Source organism: Setaria viridis, chromosome 9, assembly GCF_005286985.2.
Source record: "Setaria viridis chromosome 9, Setaria_viridis_v4.0, whole genome shotgun sequence".
Classification (NCBI taxonomy): Eukaryota; Viridiplantae; Streptophyta; class Magnoliopsida; order Poales; family Poaceae; genus Setaria; species Setaria viridis.
The window spans coordinates 4,455,736-4,473,090 of NC_048271.2; the positions used below are offsets into that span (position 1 = coordinate 4,455,736).

The window sequence follows — 17,355 nt, forward strand, 5'->3', positions numbered from 1 at the left end:
ACATAATGTTGGGTAGTTCTTGCTTAGTTGCTCTAATTGGGTATGGCAATATTAATGAACTAATAATTAAACTTGTTTTATTTATGCTATACCTACCATTAATATACAAGATCACCATGCTTAATTGGAACATGGAGCGACCACCCAGGAAAATAATACAACCACAAGAACTAAATGTCTCTGGTCTTGGCTAAGTAATTAGAGACTTTAGTTTGGGGTAATCTTAGCGAAAGGGCAAGAGGGGAGGCGTTGTCTGGGTATAACCCGACCCTCAGGCTGATCTGCTCTATGGTAGCTTCGCAGTCTTAAGTGAGGTTTATGCTCTGCTTCGACCTGAAACCTTAGCGGGTTATTACTTACAAGGGAATCTTTGTAATGACCTCGTAGCGTCCCTATGCAGTCACACCTCGGTAGTGTGATGAGTGCTTGGCCAGCACAACATGGTTGGGTCTAAAGTTCTTTTGAACTTTTACACGACTTGTGGTGAAGTGTACAACCTCTGCAGAGTATAAAACTTTTATAATAGTCATGCTTATGCTCAAGAGCGTCCTGGACCCTCACATGATTAATCTATCAGAATTCGAATGAAATTGTTGTTATTTATTGCGGTTATATTTATTTATATTCATGCTTAATGTGGTTGGTATAAAATTATACTTAGTAAATGCTAATAAAATTTGACCAACCAATTAAAATTTTGAAATACTATTAAACCCTAGCCTAATATTGCATAGCCTACACTACATATTCCCCACGCTTACTGAGTACCAACCATAAGTGTATTCATCCTTAATAAAATTGCTGCTCAAACCAAGTCAAGTTTGAGGAGCTTTCTGAAGACTTAGAAGAGTTCTAGGCGCATGTGTGCCACCAGTCAACTGCCTTTGGAGTCGTCGTCATTGTTGGAGTTTCGCTGCTAGAATAAAGACTCATTTTGCTATTCGAATTAAAAACTTTCGGTCATGTAATAAATTTAATACTCTCTTTATGTTTTGGCACTGTCTATGGTGTTTACTGAAGTCGTTGCATGTGTGAAACTTGATCCTGGAACACATGTAATTTATTCATCTGGTTTTGCCTTTAAAGCCGGGTGTGACAATCTTCTTTGATTCCTCTTCGATCCCGAAGTGATCCTTCCCGTATCTTTACAAACTTAGCCCTTAAGTCATCTCGAAGGATTGCTTGTCAAAGATGGGCGTCGGAAGGCTTCAGAAGATCCTAGGCCTATCGGCCTGGGCTCCTCTAGGCCGATCGGCCTAGCCCTTCCTAGGCCTGTTGGCCTCCGTCTTCGTCTGGTTCGATACTCGTTCATTGTTTTATCAAAAAAATACTTTTAGGTCCAATTCCTTGAAAAAACAGAACATCCTACAAAATATGTTGTACATGTGAAAATGACCGGTTTATTAAATGTAATCAATAATTTAGGTATTAAATTCATATCATTATTGAAGATAAATAGGGGTAAAACTGTGCCAATAGCGAGCGTCAACACATGCACATGATTGTGAACTATAAGTTTGCTGTTAAATAAATTACGAACACGTTTACAGGAGCCAATAACATGTCATACGTGCCGTATGATGGGACATGTAACGTGTTGGTCGTTTTGCCTTAGGCCTTCCTACTACGGTAATTCTCCCTTGCTTTTGCACGTTTCTCATCCTTTTAACTGCTACTTTCTGCAAGATCAAGATGTCCAATTCCATGATGATCTACAATAGTAAATGTGTCAACCCAAACTCTTCTCCCAGTCTCTTTACGTCCGCGACTGGACTCTTTTTTTTTTCAACGAAAGACACAGACTGTTCACCATTTCTGTTGATAAAGCAGGAGATTACAACCCTGGGAGGTTTCTTACATGATAGAAAATAAAAAGGCCACGCAGATTATTTACAGAAAACTGTGCACCAAAAGAGAAATCAATCACCAAGGGAGACAATCTATCAGGAGTTACGATTGGATGCTATTATTAAAAAAATACAATGCAATAAATCTGCAGTTGGAACCAAATTTGTCATGTATGACGTCCATGTTCAGCACGAGCAGGGTTGGTAGTTAATACCAAATTATAGGGAAGAATGCGCAACGCATCACTCAGAACCAACTGAAATGCAACGCAGTTGGAACCTATGCTAAAATAACATGGTAAAGGCAGCACAAAAGTAGAACCGGATAACCACCGTAATCGATGATGCGCGGATTTTGTGTTGTGGTGGAACTCCTGGCCAAGGCTGGGTGGTGATCGATCGAGGCAGCACTTGTGTCGTGGAAACCTTGCTGCGCAGCCACCGTAGCAAGTCGTGGCGACGGCGATGCCGCATTTGCAACGCGCTGACGGGGATGACGCTGGTGCGGCTCAAAACTGGCGGCCTCGATGGTGATCTCTATAAAGGCGGCGCTCGTGTCGTCGAAAACCTTGTGGCGTCGCACGATCTAGATCGAGCCAGTGGGAGTTGCTGCGCAGCCACTGTATGGGTGCGCGGGTGGAACGCGATCATGAACTCATGGGGGTGGCAGTGGCACTGCCGAGGAATAGTCGTCACAACATCGACGACGATGACCTCCTCGAGCAGCGCGGTGACAGACTACAGCGAATCCTCGGCGGCGACGATCCCATCGAGCGGCGGCGTTGCCTGATGTGATGACGAAGGCCTGCGGCTCCTCGATGGGAGATGGCGACGACACACCCTCGAGCGGCGTGGTTACGACAGCCTGCGGCACCTCGACCGGCGTCGACCCCTCGGGCGACGTTGGAAAATTGGAAGAAGCAATCACGCGTCAGGTGCTAATTGCCGGCTAATGTGATCTCGGGTGCAGGCAGCTTCTGGCAAGTGCAAACTTGCGCGTGATCTCGGTGGCAATCAGTCCTATGCAAGCTTGGCAAGTGTACGAGGAGGTAATCATGCATTCCTTTTTCAAATTGAGGCATTCTTTTGGAAACTCCAAAGAAGGGAACACAAACCTGATGCCTCGTTCGGGAGATGGATTTCTGCTGTGGGTACGGCAGGCGGGTAGATGGTTCAGCGGTGAAAAAAGAGAGGGGGAAATGGCAGAGTCATTTTCTAAAAAGTGATGTTTTCTCCTCTTTCCAACACTTTCCAACCTCTCCCGACTTGTCAGGTGGATCCTTTGTGAGGTGAGGAGTATGAGGGAATTGTTTTTTGGGTAGAAAGCGACCGCGGCAAATGATTCCAAAAAGCCCAAAAGCGAACAAGTGAAAATGCTGCTAGTGCATGAGGTTCCGGAGCAATCCAACGCCGAAACGAAGCGAGACGCTTGCACACTCGACAGGCTGGGAAAGAAAACAGGGAAAATATCCAAATTCTGAGTATTGACATGATCACACTTGGCACCAAAGACAGTGCATGACACGACCGCGCGCGCTGTGCACTGACGGCGGCTGGGCAGCAGCCACCCAGCAGCTCGGCCACGGTCACATCAGACCAAGGCCACCACCTTACGGTGCCCGCGGGCCCTCCTCCCGGCGCAGCTCTGGCTCCTCGCGTACAACGCGCTGCCGGGACCGCCGCCGTCGCCGCCGCCGAAGTCGCAGGGCGCGTCCTCGTCGATCCGCGCCATGGAGAGCGCGGCGGCCATGCTCTGGCTCCGCGCCACGGCCCGCAGCTCGGCGCGGCGCTGCTCCACGCGCCTCTGCGACGCGGCGCGCACCAGCTCCTGGAGGTCCTCGTCGCCCGCCTCGGAGCCGCCGGCGCTGCGGCTCCTGGACAGCGGCGCCGCGGCCGGCACGAACACCGGGTACCCGAACGCGGCGTCGGAGGGGATGTAGCGCGCGCACCCCGTCAGGCCACGCACGTACAGGTCCCGCGCCCGCCCCAGCGCCCGCGCCGGCGCCCGCCACAGCCACCGCAGCCTGCCCCCTCGGCTCATCCCCACCAGGCCACCACCACACCAGACGCCTGCCGCTGCCGGAGGACACTGTAGACTGGACACCAAGCACAGCCGGAGTGCCGTGCGAGCTATGATGGCAGATGTTGCTTGGGAGAATTATTAGGTGCGGAGCTTTTGTGCAAAAAACAAATGATGGAGTGGTTTCGAGTTTTTAGCGATTCTGGTGAGCGCACCCGCCATCCTATATATCTTTGGTGGTGGGGATCGGGGACCCGCGCGCGGTTAGGTGGTGAGGACCGGGAACTGGGAGGAGACGACGTGACGGCCACCGGCGCGCGCGCCGCTGGGGCAGGGAAAACTGCGGGTCTCGCTTGGCAAAGCTGTGGGCTGTCTCAGCTCTCAGCTGGGTACGCGCGCCCACCACCACCGCCCATCGGCGTCGTGGGATCCCCAGGCACCGGCAAGACAGACTTGGCGCTACGGCGGCTCGCGCGGTTTTTTTTCCCCCCCTTCTCTAGCTCGCCTTCTAGATGAAGAGTGAGGGTCAAAACCAGAGTGTGACGTGGCACGTGAAGTGGAGTGTACTCTATCTTGCTGACTCTGAATTTGAAACTCGATTTTTTTTCGTTTCATGTTTTTGACTTGTATACGTGGCTTGAGATACCTATATTTCCACATACGTGACCTGGGAATTCAAGAGCTGATGCGCACGTGCTCGTGTAGATGCAGTTGGGGGAATGAAAGCGTGGGATCTAGAATTTTTGCATTAGGTGTGCACTCTAAATTTTCATAGGACTGAAAATATATTACGGGAGCACAAATGTTGTCAATATACCGAAAGTGTCATAATATAATAAAATTTAAAATAAGGGCTTTCCACTAAAAATATTCAATATAGAAGTTAAAGTATGAAATGAGACATACACAAAATAAAATATTACTTCATCTGTCCCAGAATATAAGCAATGTTTAACTTTACCCTTAGTCAAGCATTATTAATTTTGACCAACAACATCTCTAAAAATAAATTATTTTGAATAGAAAAGGTTACATTTTATGATGGTTCCGTGTTAAATATGAGCATCATTTTTGTGTTATCATTTTTCATGACTTTTTTGATATTCATATTCAAAGTTCAAAATGTTTGACTTAGGATAAACATAAACGTAGCTATATTTATGGGACGCAGGTGCTATTACAATAAAACACAAATAACCAATACACATTTCTAAATTACAAAGTAAAGCAAATTTCATGCATGTACGTTTCGTATCGGGCGTGGCTATATTATATGTCCTCAGTGTCGTAATGCGCAGTGACCATACCCATGCTTATCCCCCGACATTCCTTGGAATAGCGGTACAGCTCACCACCTCTATTCTATTTGGAGGAGAGCCCACATTTGCACTCCTTATTTGACAATCAGGTGGGCTAGCTGCTAAAGAATTTTGAGGAAGTAAAATTTAGCTTAGGTTGCTCTTTTGCCTCTTTCCTCCGTCCACATTCTCTCCATTAAGGCTAGCTATGGCTAATAGGACCAATGGCCCCCCTCCTCCCGCCCAAACCTCACAAGTCACAACACACACACCCCACCTCTGTTCTTTTACGTTTGGGCCCGGATGTCAGTATCGATGCCTTTTTCTTCTGCAACATCCAACTAACCGATTGATTGGGGAATTTATAACATAAATAAGAAAAATGCATATTATTATAAGCAATAATATCTTAGTGGCTAAAATTGTCGTATGGTACGAGTAAGCTTAAGAACAAACTGAGTAGCGCGGGGCATTGGGTTATTGGACATGTGGTACTCGCCTTGTGGCCATCGTATTCGTAACCTTTGGGTTATAAAATATAACCTATTCTCTATATACTAAATTATAATTTGTTTTAATTTTAGCTATTCACCTAAATGCACGCTATCAAAATTATAAGATGTTTGAGTTTTTCTATTTAATATACAATATATTTAGATACATAACAAAAATTATATATTTATAAAAATTAAAACGCTTGAAATTTGGAATGAAGGGAGTATGCTGATGATGGAGCTCAACGTCATTTGTTTCATTGGATGTGGCGCGGCGTAGCTTTTGTTTCCAACTTGAAGTGAAAACATTTCTTCCTCGGAAAATCATCACCCACCCGAAGTCGGGAAATCACCACCCACCCCAGTTCTCAATCCTCACTCATCTATACCGACCGAGTGCCTACTCCACAGGTGAGAGAATCATGAGTTTATGTAATGAGTACGATCCTATTGCTAAAATGCAACAAAGAAGCTACTTCCTACGTTTTAAATTATAGGTCGTTTTGATTTTTTTAGGTTTCATAGATACGTACTATGACCGTAGCAAGATGTACTACTACTCGTGTGTCCACGCGCACGGGAAGCCGGAGCGCGTGCGCGATTCTCTGTAGGCCTTCGGTGCGACGTCGCGCTCAGCTCTGGTGGTGCCGGAGCCCGTGGGCGGGGAGGTCTCTCGTGCACGCGACGCGCCCTATCAAGCATTCAGGCTATCACTAGCTACGACTACTCCAATATCTCCCAGTTTCCAAAGCGCGAGGTCGCCGTCTCCCGGCTTCCAAAACCGCTGGAGCAAGCAGAGACAAAACAGGGGGCCAATAGAGAGGCCAGGGGAGCTGCATGTACCCAGTTTGTTTCTACTCCGGTACTAGAGAGCGGGCGGATTCCTGACGGCCTAAAACTGACAAGTTTCGTGGAAACCGTCTGGAAAGACAAGAACCGACAGGAATTTGCCAAATCCTGGTAGTGCTCAGATTATGAAAACCTCCTTAGAATCTATACACTGAAACAAGCAGCCTTCAGATAATAACTAGATTATTATAATCCAATGAACGGCTCTCTCCTAGTCTCTAATATCCACGCCACGTACCGGAAGGCTTTTGATTCGGTACTAACACGTGGAATTAGTACCAAGTGCAAATTTTCGATCACCTAGCACTAAAAGGTACCTTTAGTGACCGGCACTAAAAGGTACCTATAGCGCCCGACCCGGTACTAAAGGGCTCTCCATGGCTTATTTCAAAAGAAAAGCATATCTAACTATCGCATGTATCGGTTGAGCTGCCCGGTACTAAAATGCCTTGCATTTACCGAACTATAGTGATACCGGTTCCCCGACCGGTACTAGAAGTCGATCGTCCAGCGGTGAAATCTGTAACTTCAGTAAGCGAAGCAGCGATCCATAACATCTTGCTACCCCCCCTGGAATCATCTGTCTTGAAAACGTAGCTCAGGTTACTCCACATGAGGTCTGTCCCGTTTAGATTTCTTCGACCTTCTTGCCGTTTGTGCTAGAGACATACCAGTAGAGATCCTGACCAATACCACACGGTCGCGTCCAGCCCACTCCATCATCCCTTCTGTTCCGACGCTCAGTTATCTTTCTGTCATGGAGATTGTACGCGACAACTCCCTTGTAGCGCCCGTAGACGGTGTTCGAGCGTATCGACGGGAACACGCCGGTGGAAACGGGCAGTGCTCGTACCTTGCCGACGAACACGGCGCGACCGCCGAGGCCACGGACGGGCACAATCTTGTGCGCGTCGTGATCTACCCGGTAGACCTGGTACTTCCTCATCCAGGCCAGTCGTCGTTCTCGTCCTTGGACCACGCTCTCCAGCTGCGGAGCAGCATGCAGCAGCTTCCGGCCCGTCGCTCTCCAAGAGGTGCACCGTGTCCATGTACATCCCACATACCCTAAATGTTACATCGGCGACCGCCTCCAGCCGTGGCGGCTCGTTAGCTACGGCCGTAACCCCCAGCGCCATGACGGCCCCGCCGGTTACACAGTAGAAGCGACCCGCGAATGACATGGCTGAGTGGAAATGCGCGCGGTTGTAGACCTTCCAGCAGTCGTCCCCGGGCTTGGCGACGAGTAGCAGGCTGCGGAGACAGAGCGCCACCATGGAGTCGTCGCCCACGAGACCGATGCCTGAGACCGTGTACTGGTAGTCGAAACCACAATTCTTGGAGACTGATCTGGCGATCTCCGCGGTCATCGGCGTGTCTAGCGAGGGGAGCTCGGCGAGCTGCCTCGTGATCGGGTTCAGCAGGCGGACCACGTGGGTGGACTCGTCGACCAGGGCGAGGAGGCCCTCCGTGGTGGTGCCGGCCAGGAGGTGACCGTCGAGCTCCGGGAGCTCTGTCTGGACGCACTGGCCGGTGGAGACGTTGAGGAAGCGACGCCGGTGGCGGCCGGGGCCCGGCGGCGTGGCCTCTTGGAGCATGATCCACTGGCGCGGGAGGAAGCGGCGGTCGAGGGGCGTCCACGGCGCCCCGCCGCCACTCACGGCACACCGCCCGGGAGCTCATGTAGTCCGACACGTCGGTCGCGAGCGCGTACTCGGCGATGACCGCCGCCAGTCCGTAAGACAGGTCCGCCCAGCAGCGTCTCGGAACGTGACGATGGCGCCGTGCCCCGCGTGCGCGCTTCACAGCCCAGGATGACGTAGTTGCAAGAGCGGATGGTTCTGTCGGCTTGGCGGCGACGCACGCCTGTCTGGCCTTGGCTCGACGAGAGAGGGCAGCCTCGTCGAACGGGGATCTTGAGTGCTTAACCATTGGATGCGATGGTGCCGACTTCGAAATGCACAGGGGAGGGAGGAACGATTTGGCGATTTGATGCTTGCGGCGGCGCTTGCAATAGACAAGGTTTTGCGGTGCATCGATGTGACCTGATCTCTACGCCGATTGTCCGTGCCCAGATCAGCAACGGCACCGCATTTAGCCCGAGTTGTTGTCGACTTGGACTCCATCTTTCCTGAAGATACGTGGTTGTTTCCTTGCAAGTCTAAAATGTTGTATCCTTGTGTCGTGCCATATGAAGCAACGTCTGCACCCCAATTCGCCAAATAATGTTATGAATGCACTTCCTCGCTTTTCCAATCTGTCGTCCCATTTAGTGTGAATATTTGACTTTCATTTGCGCGGTCTAGCCCCATTTAGCAGGTGTGAGCGTTATTAGATTCATATGTGAGAAATGATATTTATCTGTAGAAATATTTCTTGTCAAATCTATTGTATTTGCAATATTCTAGCAGTTAAAAAATGTTCTGACAGTAAACAAAACGTTCCAAGTAGAGAAATAATATTCTTTAAAAATCATGGGTGAAGATTTTTCTAGCAACAATATATCAAATTCGCAATATTCAGGATTAAGAAAATATTCATACAGTGAAATAAAATATTTCAAGCAGACAAATAAAGATTTCCAATTTTATTTCACTTTTTTTTAATCTTAGAGGGATGATTCCAAACTATTGGATTAATCCAATGATTCGAAAAGTGACAACAGATAAATAGATAGTCCCCTCTTACAATACTATTGCACAAACCTCCAGGCAAAGTACTCCCTCCGTATCAAAATAATTGCCATTGTTGACTTTTGATCACGACATTTGACCATTCATTTATTTCGTTTGTGATTTATTTTATCATCAAAGTTCTTTTAAGCATGACTTATCTTTTCATATATTTGGAATAAATTTTTGAATAAGACAAATGGTCAAACGTTGCATGGAAAAGTCAACAACGATAATATTCCGATACGACGGTAGTAATATTTAGTGTAAGGGCCTATCTAGCCTTTTGGCAGTTTGGTTGCCAGGAATGGAAGAGTTTGTTAGTTATGTTTGCCATAGAAAACATAAATTCGGACGATTATAAAATAGAATTAATATAAACTGTACAAAATTTTATACAGCTACAGCAATCTGTTCAGATATAACTAGCCTACATATGGAAGTACAGCTTCATATTCCAACACGAATCTGGAACTTTGATTTGGCTATTTTCATTCACAATTACATATGCAGGCAGCAGGTCCGTCTCCAGAGCAGGGGCTATACAATCCTGACAAAGTTTTTTTGAAGCCAAGCCTGACAAAGTTGATAGTGTAAGAAATGTAACAATGCTGCCGATGGGATGATATATACATTACTTTAAGCCTGAAATATCAATGAATTTCACGGCCCTTGGTCTCAAGAGGAAAGAGGGTACAGGCCACTCCGGCAAGAAAGAGTGCCAGATCCATCACAAGCACAACTTCTTTCTGATGGTGGTTCTCTAGCAATGCAGTTGTCGTGAGAGGAGCAACAATGCTTCCAATTCGGCCAATGATACTAGCGAACCCAACTCCAGTGTTGCGACAAGATGTAGGGTAGATCTGCACAAGTTTGACACAAAATGGGATGAGATAACCTATCGTATTCTATAGTTACATTGTTTCACAATATATGCATTTTCTGATAATACTGATTTAAATTGTCTGATGCTCATCTTACACGATTTTTAGCTTAAATCTGCTTAGTTATTCATGTAACTTCTGACAAAGTCCCTCATAACACTAGTGGTTATGGGAGCTCATCTAAAATTATGCATCAAAATACATATCACCATTGGCCTGACTAGATATATTAAAATTTGTTTTGCAGTTAAGGTAAGTGGGTACCAATACTATATCATGTATTCTGGGGAACATATCAAATGGAGACTAATATGAAAATATGAATATACAGCAGTTAGTGGTGTTTGGCAATGACCTCAGGGGAATAAACATGTAGAACAGCAAAACATCCCATAACACAACTGCGAGCACAGAAGAGAAGGATGATTGATAAATCTTCTCTCAACTGTGTGGCAAGAGGTGCAAGAAAGGCACAGCACAACAAAATCATGCCTCCCATTGTCACTTTCCGACCAATCCTGTCCACCAGTAGAGCCGCCAAAAGAAGACCAGGAAACTCTGCCATAAATAAAGCAAGGCTTTAGCTATTAAAGTACTCCAATGGACTCTTCTTGAAAAGTAGCATTTCAATGCTTTTTAACAGAACAACAATTTTTATTTTTTACGTGTTCCAGGGCCCTACAGCCCCCTGTCCATAATGCATTGCATAAAACACAATTTTAAATAAAATTAATAATTGCGCATCCTTTTTATTTTCTTTGGCAAGTTGCAAACATTATTCAGAATAAGATAGAAAAACAGGAAATAAATGTGTCTAGAACCATGTTTTGTAGTTACTAAATGTGCAACAGTTTAGTTGTTTGCTTTATCTGCTATTTGATTCAAGGATATGAATTTATTGATCAGGCTCCCACAACACTAAATCTAAATTACGATGAGAGCAACGATGGTTTGCCAAGAAAATAAGAGGTATAATATGTACAACATGCAAATCAGAAGATTCTTCCACGATAGTGATCGTATCTTAACTCGAACTAGCACCAGCAACTGAAAATCCGAAGGCAACATTCATCATTTTCATCAAATTTTGTTCAGCGCACAACATTACCTGCAAAACTGGTCACCAGCACATTTATGTAAAGGCTGGAATCCTTTGGTTGACTCCTACCACTGCTTAGTTCAGAGATTAGATATACTAGTCCATAATAGGCAAAATAACTTGCAAAATAGACCAGCCAAAGAAGAAGAGTTGATCTGATCAGATCACGTGACCAAAAAGCTTTAAATATACTTTTGCTATTGGATTTGGTGCTTGTGTCATCGTCAAGTCTGTCTTCTGTCATCAGTAGAACTGTTGTAACAGACGGATCATAGTTATCGTCAATCCTTTTTGGTTCAGAGGTTACAGTGCCAGGAGGGAGAGCCTTGTTATTCATTCTTGCTATTCTCTCCAGGACAAGCATAGCTTCATTTATTTTACCTCTTGAGCAAAGGTATCTTGGTGATTCAGGTATTACACTAGAGAAAATAAGCAGGATGAAACATGGCGTGGAGGACAATGCAAGTAACCATCTCCATCCAAGTATTGGCATGATAGCCTGCAGCACATATTATGCACATGTGACATATGACTAATGCTGACACTGATAAGAACCAGAAGCTATTGCTGTGATAGAACTATTTTTTTCGATAAGGGAAATTTTATTAAATCCAAGGTTTTTACATCGAGGTGATAAAAATTCCTTGAACCATATTCCCAGCATCTGCATTACCAGGATACACACAGCCAAAGAAAGAAATAAAAAAAAAGAAGAATCATGGGGCTAATGTCTGTCAATTCGTAGACTGGAACTAAATGTTGGGATTTTTCCTCAAATGTTATTCACACTTTATTTCTTTTTCCAAAAAATGCAGTTCATATTTTCAAATGACTCCCTACTGTCATAATGTCCTATGTTCGAGTTGCTAGTGCTCTCCTTCAACATTTTTATGCTGGCTAGAAATTCCAGCTTCGTAGTAGTAAAGAAAACATTAGCGTATTATAAATTTTCCTACATGTTAGTATGTTCTGTGCAGATCTCTGCAAAATATGAACCTGCTCAATGAGAGTAGTTCTGGAACGATTAAATGGCAATCAATGGGCTAATTTAGTGATGCTTCAAATGTTGGCAATTCAGATTATTTAGGATTTTGAGTAGTTATGCTTTTGGAACATTACAACTGCTCCAAAATATAAACTGATAAAGTTGAACTGTTCTTCCTAGCAACAGTATATGAAGAATTGCTCTAGAATATGCATATTATGTATGTAACTAAGGCATGTCACTTGCCACACATTCTGATGCACATACATGAAAACCATTTTTGACATCTATGGCTGGGAGGCTGCACATCAATGAAACTAGAATAAGCAAGTTGATCGCAAGCTTATAATTTGACAATAACTGAAGTGAAGGAAAGCAAAATACCCAAGCAAGTAGAGCCTCTAATATTGTTCCAAGGGTCCAGAAACAGGTAAAAACAACAATCCAGGAACCTCTGCTTTCAGCCGGAACGAATTCCAGGAACCAAGTAGGGAGCACATGGCTGGCACCCAGGCCAAGGCCAACGACGAAGCGCAAAGCCAGCAATGTTGCATAGTTTGGTGAGAATGCGCACAGTAAACCGGGTACACCACTGACGATTGCAGTGAATAGAAAACCAGCCCTGCAAAGAAAAGAGAACATAGAAAATAGACGAGAGCGTGTTATCACCAGGAATCTTTTCTTTTTATAAAAAAGGAATCCACTACTATTTAATAGACAAGTTCATTCTTTGTTTCAACGACAACAGACGGTAGAGTGGTTGGACCGGTAACTGTTTGGTTGTTTCTTCTGCCACATCCCACATGTCCATGGATCACAAAAACAAGATTAAAATGAAATAATCGCATGAATTTCAATACCTTTTCCCCCAATTTCTAGAACCACTATCACTTCGAAAGAATTTTGCAGCACTACTGAACTGAAGTCTGAAGAACTGAAGCAAAGAAGTCAGAACATACCGTCTGCCGTATCTATCTGAGCCAAGGCCTCCGACGCACGCCCCGAGGAGCATCCCGGCGAAGACGACGCTGGTGATGAGGCCCTCTGCCGCGCCGGAGACACCCCACTCCTCCTTCATGGACGGCCCCACGAAGGACAGCAGCATGACCTCCATGGCCTCCGCGACCCAGCCGGTGCCCAGGAACCCGAGCAGGAGCGCCTGGAACCGGCCGAAGCCGAGCCGCGACAGCGCCTCGTCTGTCGTGTAGGTCTCGGCGCCGCTCGCATCTCCCGCCATGCCGGGGAGAGCAAGGGAGGAGCGCCGCCGGGGGGCAGGGAGGAGCCGCGCGAGAGTGAACGGCGACGACCGACAAGCGGGCGAGCGCGCTGCCTGCTTTGGTGACTTGCAGCGGGAACCCGCCAAAATAATGCAGCCAATGGCGTGTAGGGAGGCAATTCTTTTAAGACAGGACTCACAATGAGTTAAAAATATCTAGTGTGGAGGCCTCGGGTGAATTTTGAACACGTGTGTGCTCGTGCTTGTTTCCAGTATACACATAATGGCCGAATATAAATTTTTACTGGATTTCTCAGCCCTTTTGTCTCGAGAGGAAAGAGGGTGCACGGCACGCCACTCCACCAAGAAAGACCAGCAGGTCAATCACAAACACGACTTCTTTCTGATGGCAATTCTCTACCAATGTAACCGTCACAAGAGGAGCAACTATGCTCCCAACCTGGCCAATGCAATTGGCAATGCCCACTCCTGTGTTGCGACATGATGTAGGGTAGATCTGCAAAAAGATGATACTGAATGGAATGACTGGTTGTCTATTGTATTCTAGAATCATGTTGTCTATTGCCCTATACATTCATCTTTCAAAATTTTAGTTCTAAATTGCATGGTACTCATATAACACAATTTTTTTTCTTAAATCTGCTTCATTATTCATATATTCCTAGCATTTTTTTCTCTGGGCTCACAGGAATATCACCAGGGGCTTAACGACATATCCTAAAATTAATTATTCTTGCAGTGGTGAATGAATGGTTTGCTATTCTACAATTATTGGGTACCACTTCAGTTTCGGTGGTGGTTGGAAAATGACCTCTGGGGAATAAACTAGCAGAACCACGAAACACCCCTCTATGCAAGCGCGGGCACAGAACAGAAGGGTGATTGCTAAACCTTCTCCCAACTGTACAGCAAGTGGTACAATAAGATCATGCCTCCCAGTGACATTCTCCGACCAACTCTGTCAAGCAATAGAGCCGCCAAAAGGTTAGCAGGAAACTCTGTCATCAAGTAAAGCAAGGCTTTAGCTCTCAAAATACCTCAGTATTTTCTTTTTGAGAATAGCATTACAGAGCTTTTGAATGGAAGAAAAAAATTACATGCAGTCAAGAGTCCTACAACCATTTTTTTTCAAGTAATGTTATTAGAAGCTGTAAGATTAAAATACTCCTAAAAATAAGGTATACAAACAGAAAAAAGTACAATGTACAGTGATTCAGAATTCCAAATGCAGAAGTAGGAATGATAAGGGTTGACACAATATCCAAATGTCTCCTTCAATTTTTCTCTCTCCCCGTTACTCGTTTTAGTATTGACTTCTGATCATAGAATTAAACAATAAACACTTTCCACGAAAATGAAAATAAGATTGTTTATGTACAACATGCAAAATCAGCGTGTCTCATCTAGGCTTGTGATAATGTCATTAACTCAGATTCTGTGCATGAGCCGCAGAGATTGAAAATCCGAAGAAAACATTCAGAATAAAGATTCGATTTTTTCACAGCACAATGTTACCTGCAAAACTGGTCACTAGCACATTTATGTAAAGACTGGAGTCCTTTGGTTGCACCACATGTGTTCCTACTGATGTGCATATCCGCTTGCCATCGCTTACTTTGGAAGTTAGCAATATTATCCCATAATAGGCAAAGAAACATGCAAATTTGACTAGCCAAAGAAGAAGAGTTGATACAGTCAGGTCGCGTGGCCAGAGAGCTTGAAATGCATTATTGGTGCTGTGGGATTTGGAGCTAATGTTTTCATCAGTTCCAAGACCATCTTCCGGCATAAGTAGAAGTGTTGTAACGGAAGCATCTAAGTTGTCAGATCTCTCTTTTGAGTTGGAAGGTTAGAACGCCAGGAGGGAGAGCCTGGTTATTTATTCCTGCTATTCTTTCCAAGACGAGTGTAGCTTCATTTATTTTACCTCTTGAGCAAAGGTATCTTGGTGATTCAGGTATTAAGCAAGAGAAGATAAGCAGGATGAAATATGGTGAGGAGGTCAATGCAAGTAACCATCTCCATCCAAGTATTGGCATGACAGCCTGCATTAATCATATACAATTCACATGTAATGAATTTGATAGCCAATATATAAAATCTTTACATGTTATCTGGAAAAAAAGAAAAATACGGAATTATTGCTATTATGCCCTTTACACTTTAAAATTTTGATATTTTGAAATGTGAGTCTCCGTTTCAAATTTGCTTGGCCTTTCGTATATAAAATCATCATAACGTCTTTAACTCTATAGCTTGAGATTGTTCTCTTGTGATATCAGTTGTTGTTTTCTTTGTCTGGTCTCCCTTTTCTCTTATAGTTCCTAAGCTCCTTGATGGGCTCATCTAACCCAGAGAGCTTTCTTGTACCTCAATTTTCTCAGTCGTTTTTAATAGAACGCTACAAAAAGCTGTGCATATTTCTGAAACAAAAAGGATGTGCATCACATGATTCTTTTTAATTTGGAAAGGATCAAAGAAAAGAATCGTCACAAGGAAGTCAAACTTGGATATGATGAACTTAGAACAAACATGTCTCAGATAGTACTTAAGGTGTAGGAGTGGTAGAAGGCAAAAATACCCAAGCAAGTAGAGCCTCCAATATTGTTCCAATGCTCCAAAAACAAGCAAAGCCAGCCATTCATGAACCTCTGTTTTCAGCAGGAACGAACTCCAGGAACCAGACAGAGAGCACATGGCTAGCACCCAGCCCAAGGCCAACGACAAAGCGCAGAACCAGTAAGGTTGGGTAGTTCGGTGAGAAGGCGCAGAGGAAACCAGAAATGCTAGTGACAAGTGCAGTGATCAGAACACCAAACCTGCACTTGCGAAACAGGGAACGAACAGTTATGATCAATGAGAAAACAAAACAAGATACGGTAGCGGTCGCAAAATTCAGATTCTGAACTTACCTTCTGCCGTATCTGTCTGAACCGAGGCCTCCCACGCACGCCCCCACGACTGTCCCGACGAAGACGATAGACGACGCTGGTGACGAGGCCCTCCGCCGCGGGGGGAAACCACCCCCCCCCCACACACACACACGCACACACACGCACACACACACACTCGGCCTTCACCGACGGGCCAACGAAGGACAGCAGCATGGTTTCCATGGCCTCCGCTACGCTGCCGGTGCCCAGGAACACGGGCAGGAGGGTGCGCGTCGTCCGTCGTGTACTGCGTCGCCGCTTCGCCTTGGCTAGCCATGGGCCGAGGCGGAGCGGAGGACGAAGCGCCGGGAGCACAGGAGAGTGGCGAACGGGGCAGAAAGGAAGTTGCAACGTTCATAAAAAATATGAGCAGTTTGCCATAAATTTACAAACTCTAAAGAACGGGATACAACAATATAGTATTCAGGTGCGCAGAGAATATAGCAACACATGTCGCTTTCCACATCTACAATACAAAAAATTTCTACGATGGCGACGCGTGCCCCATTGGTTGTTGCATCATTGCTGATAGCTGCTGATTAGCCATCGATGATGATCGTGTGGTTACATGATGGATCAGGTTAAGTCAAGGTGCCATGTCATCTCCAATCACAAAATCATTTGGATTACATACATTTTGGACCTAATTGTGCTACTCACAAGTTCAAGGATCCACACTATTGTAAAATATGAGAAAGCACCAAGGCAATACATTCGGTGATCCTCTGAAAGGTAGAATAATTTATATTATATATATTTGAGAAATATCTGTACAACAATCACCTTGTATTTCAAATAGACCAAAGTAAACCTCATAGTAAACGTGCTGCAATGGTAAGGACTATAATTTGCGAGCATACATCCATATGGAGTCCAAAATCCATACGCCCCCAATCCAATCAATGCTCCCCCGTTTCGCTTCGAGTATATCCGGCCACGCCGACCCGACGTGGAAGCGGAAGCCTTTTTCACGTGGCCTTGCTCGATCGAGCCGGGCGCGGCCGGCCGTGGTAACGTATCGAGATGTGCGGTAGAATGGC

The 17,355-nt window shown here is 45.3% G+C and overlaps 2 protein-coding genes and 1 pseudogene across 2 annotated transcripts; all 3 read right to left on the reverse strand.

Moving 5' to 3' along the window:
* Positions 1–3,293: 3,293 nt before the first annotated feature.
* On the reverse strand, positions 3,294–4,157 carry LOC117837259 (uncharacterized). The gene has a single exon (XM_034716854.2). The coding sequence runs from the start codon at positions 3,886–3,888 to the stop codon at positions 3,439–3,441; it is 450 nt and encodes a 149-aa protein (XP_034572745.1). The 5' UTR covers positions 3,889–4,157; the 3' UTR covers positions 3,294–3,438.
* A 5,378-nt stretch (positions 4,158–9,535) lies between these two features.
* Positions 9,536–13,501, reverse strand: LOC117839517 (organic cation/carnitine transporter 7). Its single transcript, XM_034719859.2, has 5 exons — positions 13,105–13,501; positions 12,530–12,767; positions 11,170–11,659; positions 10,417–10,619; positions 9,536–10,040 (listed from the first exon to the last, which is right to left on the reverse strand). The coding sequence occupies exons 1-5, from the start codon at positions 13,380–13,382 to the stop codon at positions 9,831–9,833; spliced, it is 1,419 nt and encodes a 472-aa protein (XP_034575750.1). The 5' UTR covers positions 13,383–13,501; the 3' UTR covers positions 9,536–9,830.
* Positions 13,502–14,073: 572 nt separating this feature from the next.
* On the reverse strand, positions 14,074–16,862 carry LOC117840019 (organic cation/carnitine transporter 7-like; annotated as a pseudogene).
* Positions 16,863–17,355: the final 493 nt, after the last annotated feature.

Bases quoted from the DNA above. Each gene is read 5' to 3' on its own strand.
- LOC117839517 (XM_034719859.2), bottom strand. From the start codon at position 13,382: ATGGCGGGAGATGCGAGCGGCGCCGAGACCTACACGACAGACGAGGCG. The intron at 11,660-12,529 runs GTATTTTGCTTT...TATGTGCTGCAG, and splicing joins TAGAGGCTCTACTTGCTTGG to GCTATCATGCCAATACTTGG. The intron at 10,620-11,169 runs GTAATGTTGTGC...TATTTATGGCAG, and splicing joins GCTGGTGACCAGTTTTGCAG to AGTTTCCTGGTCTTCTTTTG.
- LOC117837259 (XM_034716854.2), bottom strand. From the start codon at position 3,888: ATGAGCCGAGGGGGCAGGCTGCGGTGGCTGTGGCGGGCGCCGGCGCGG.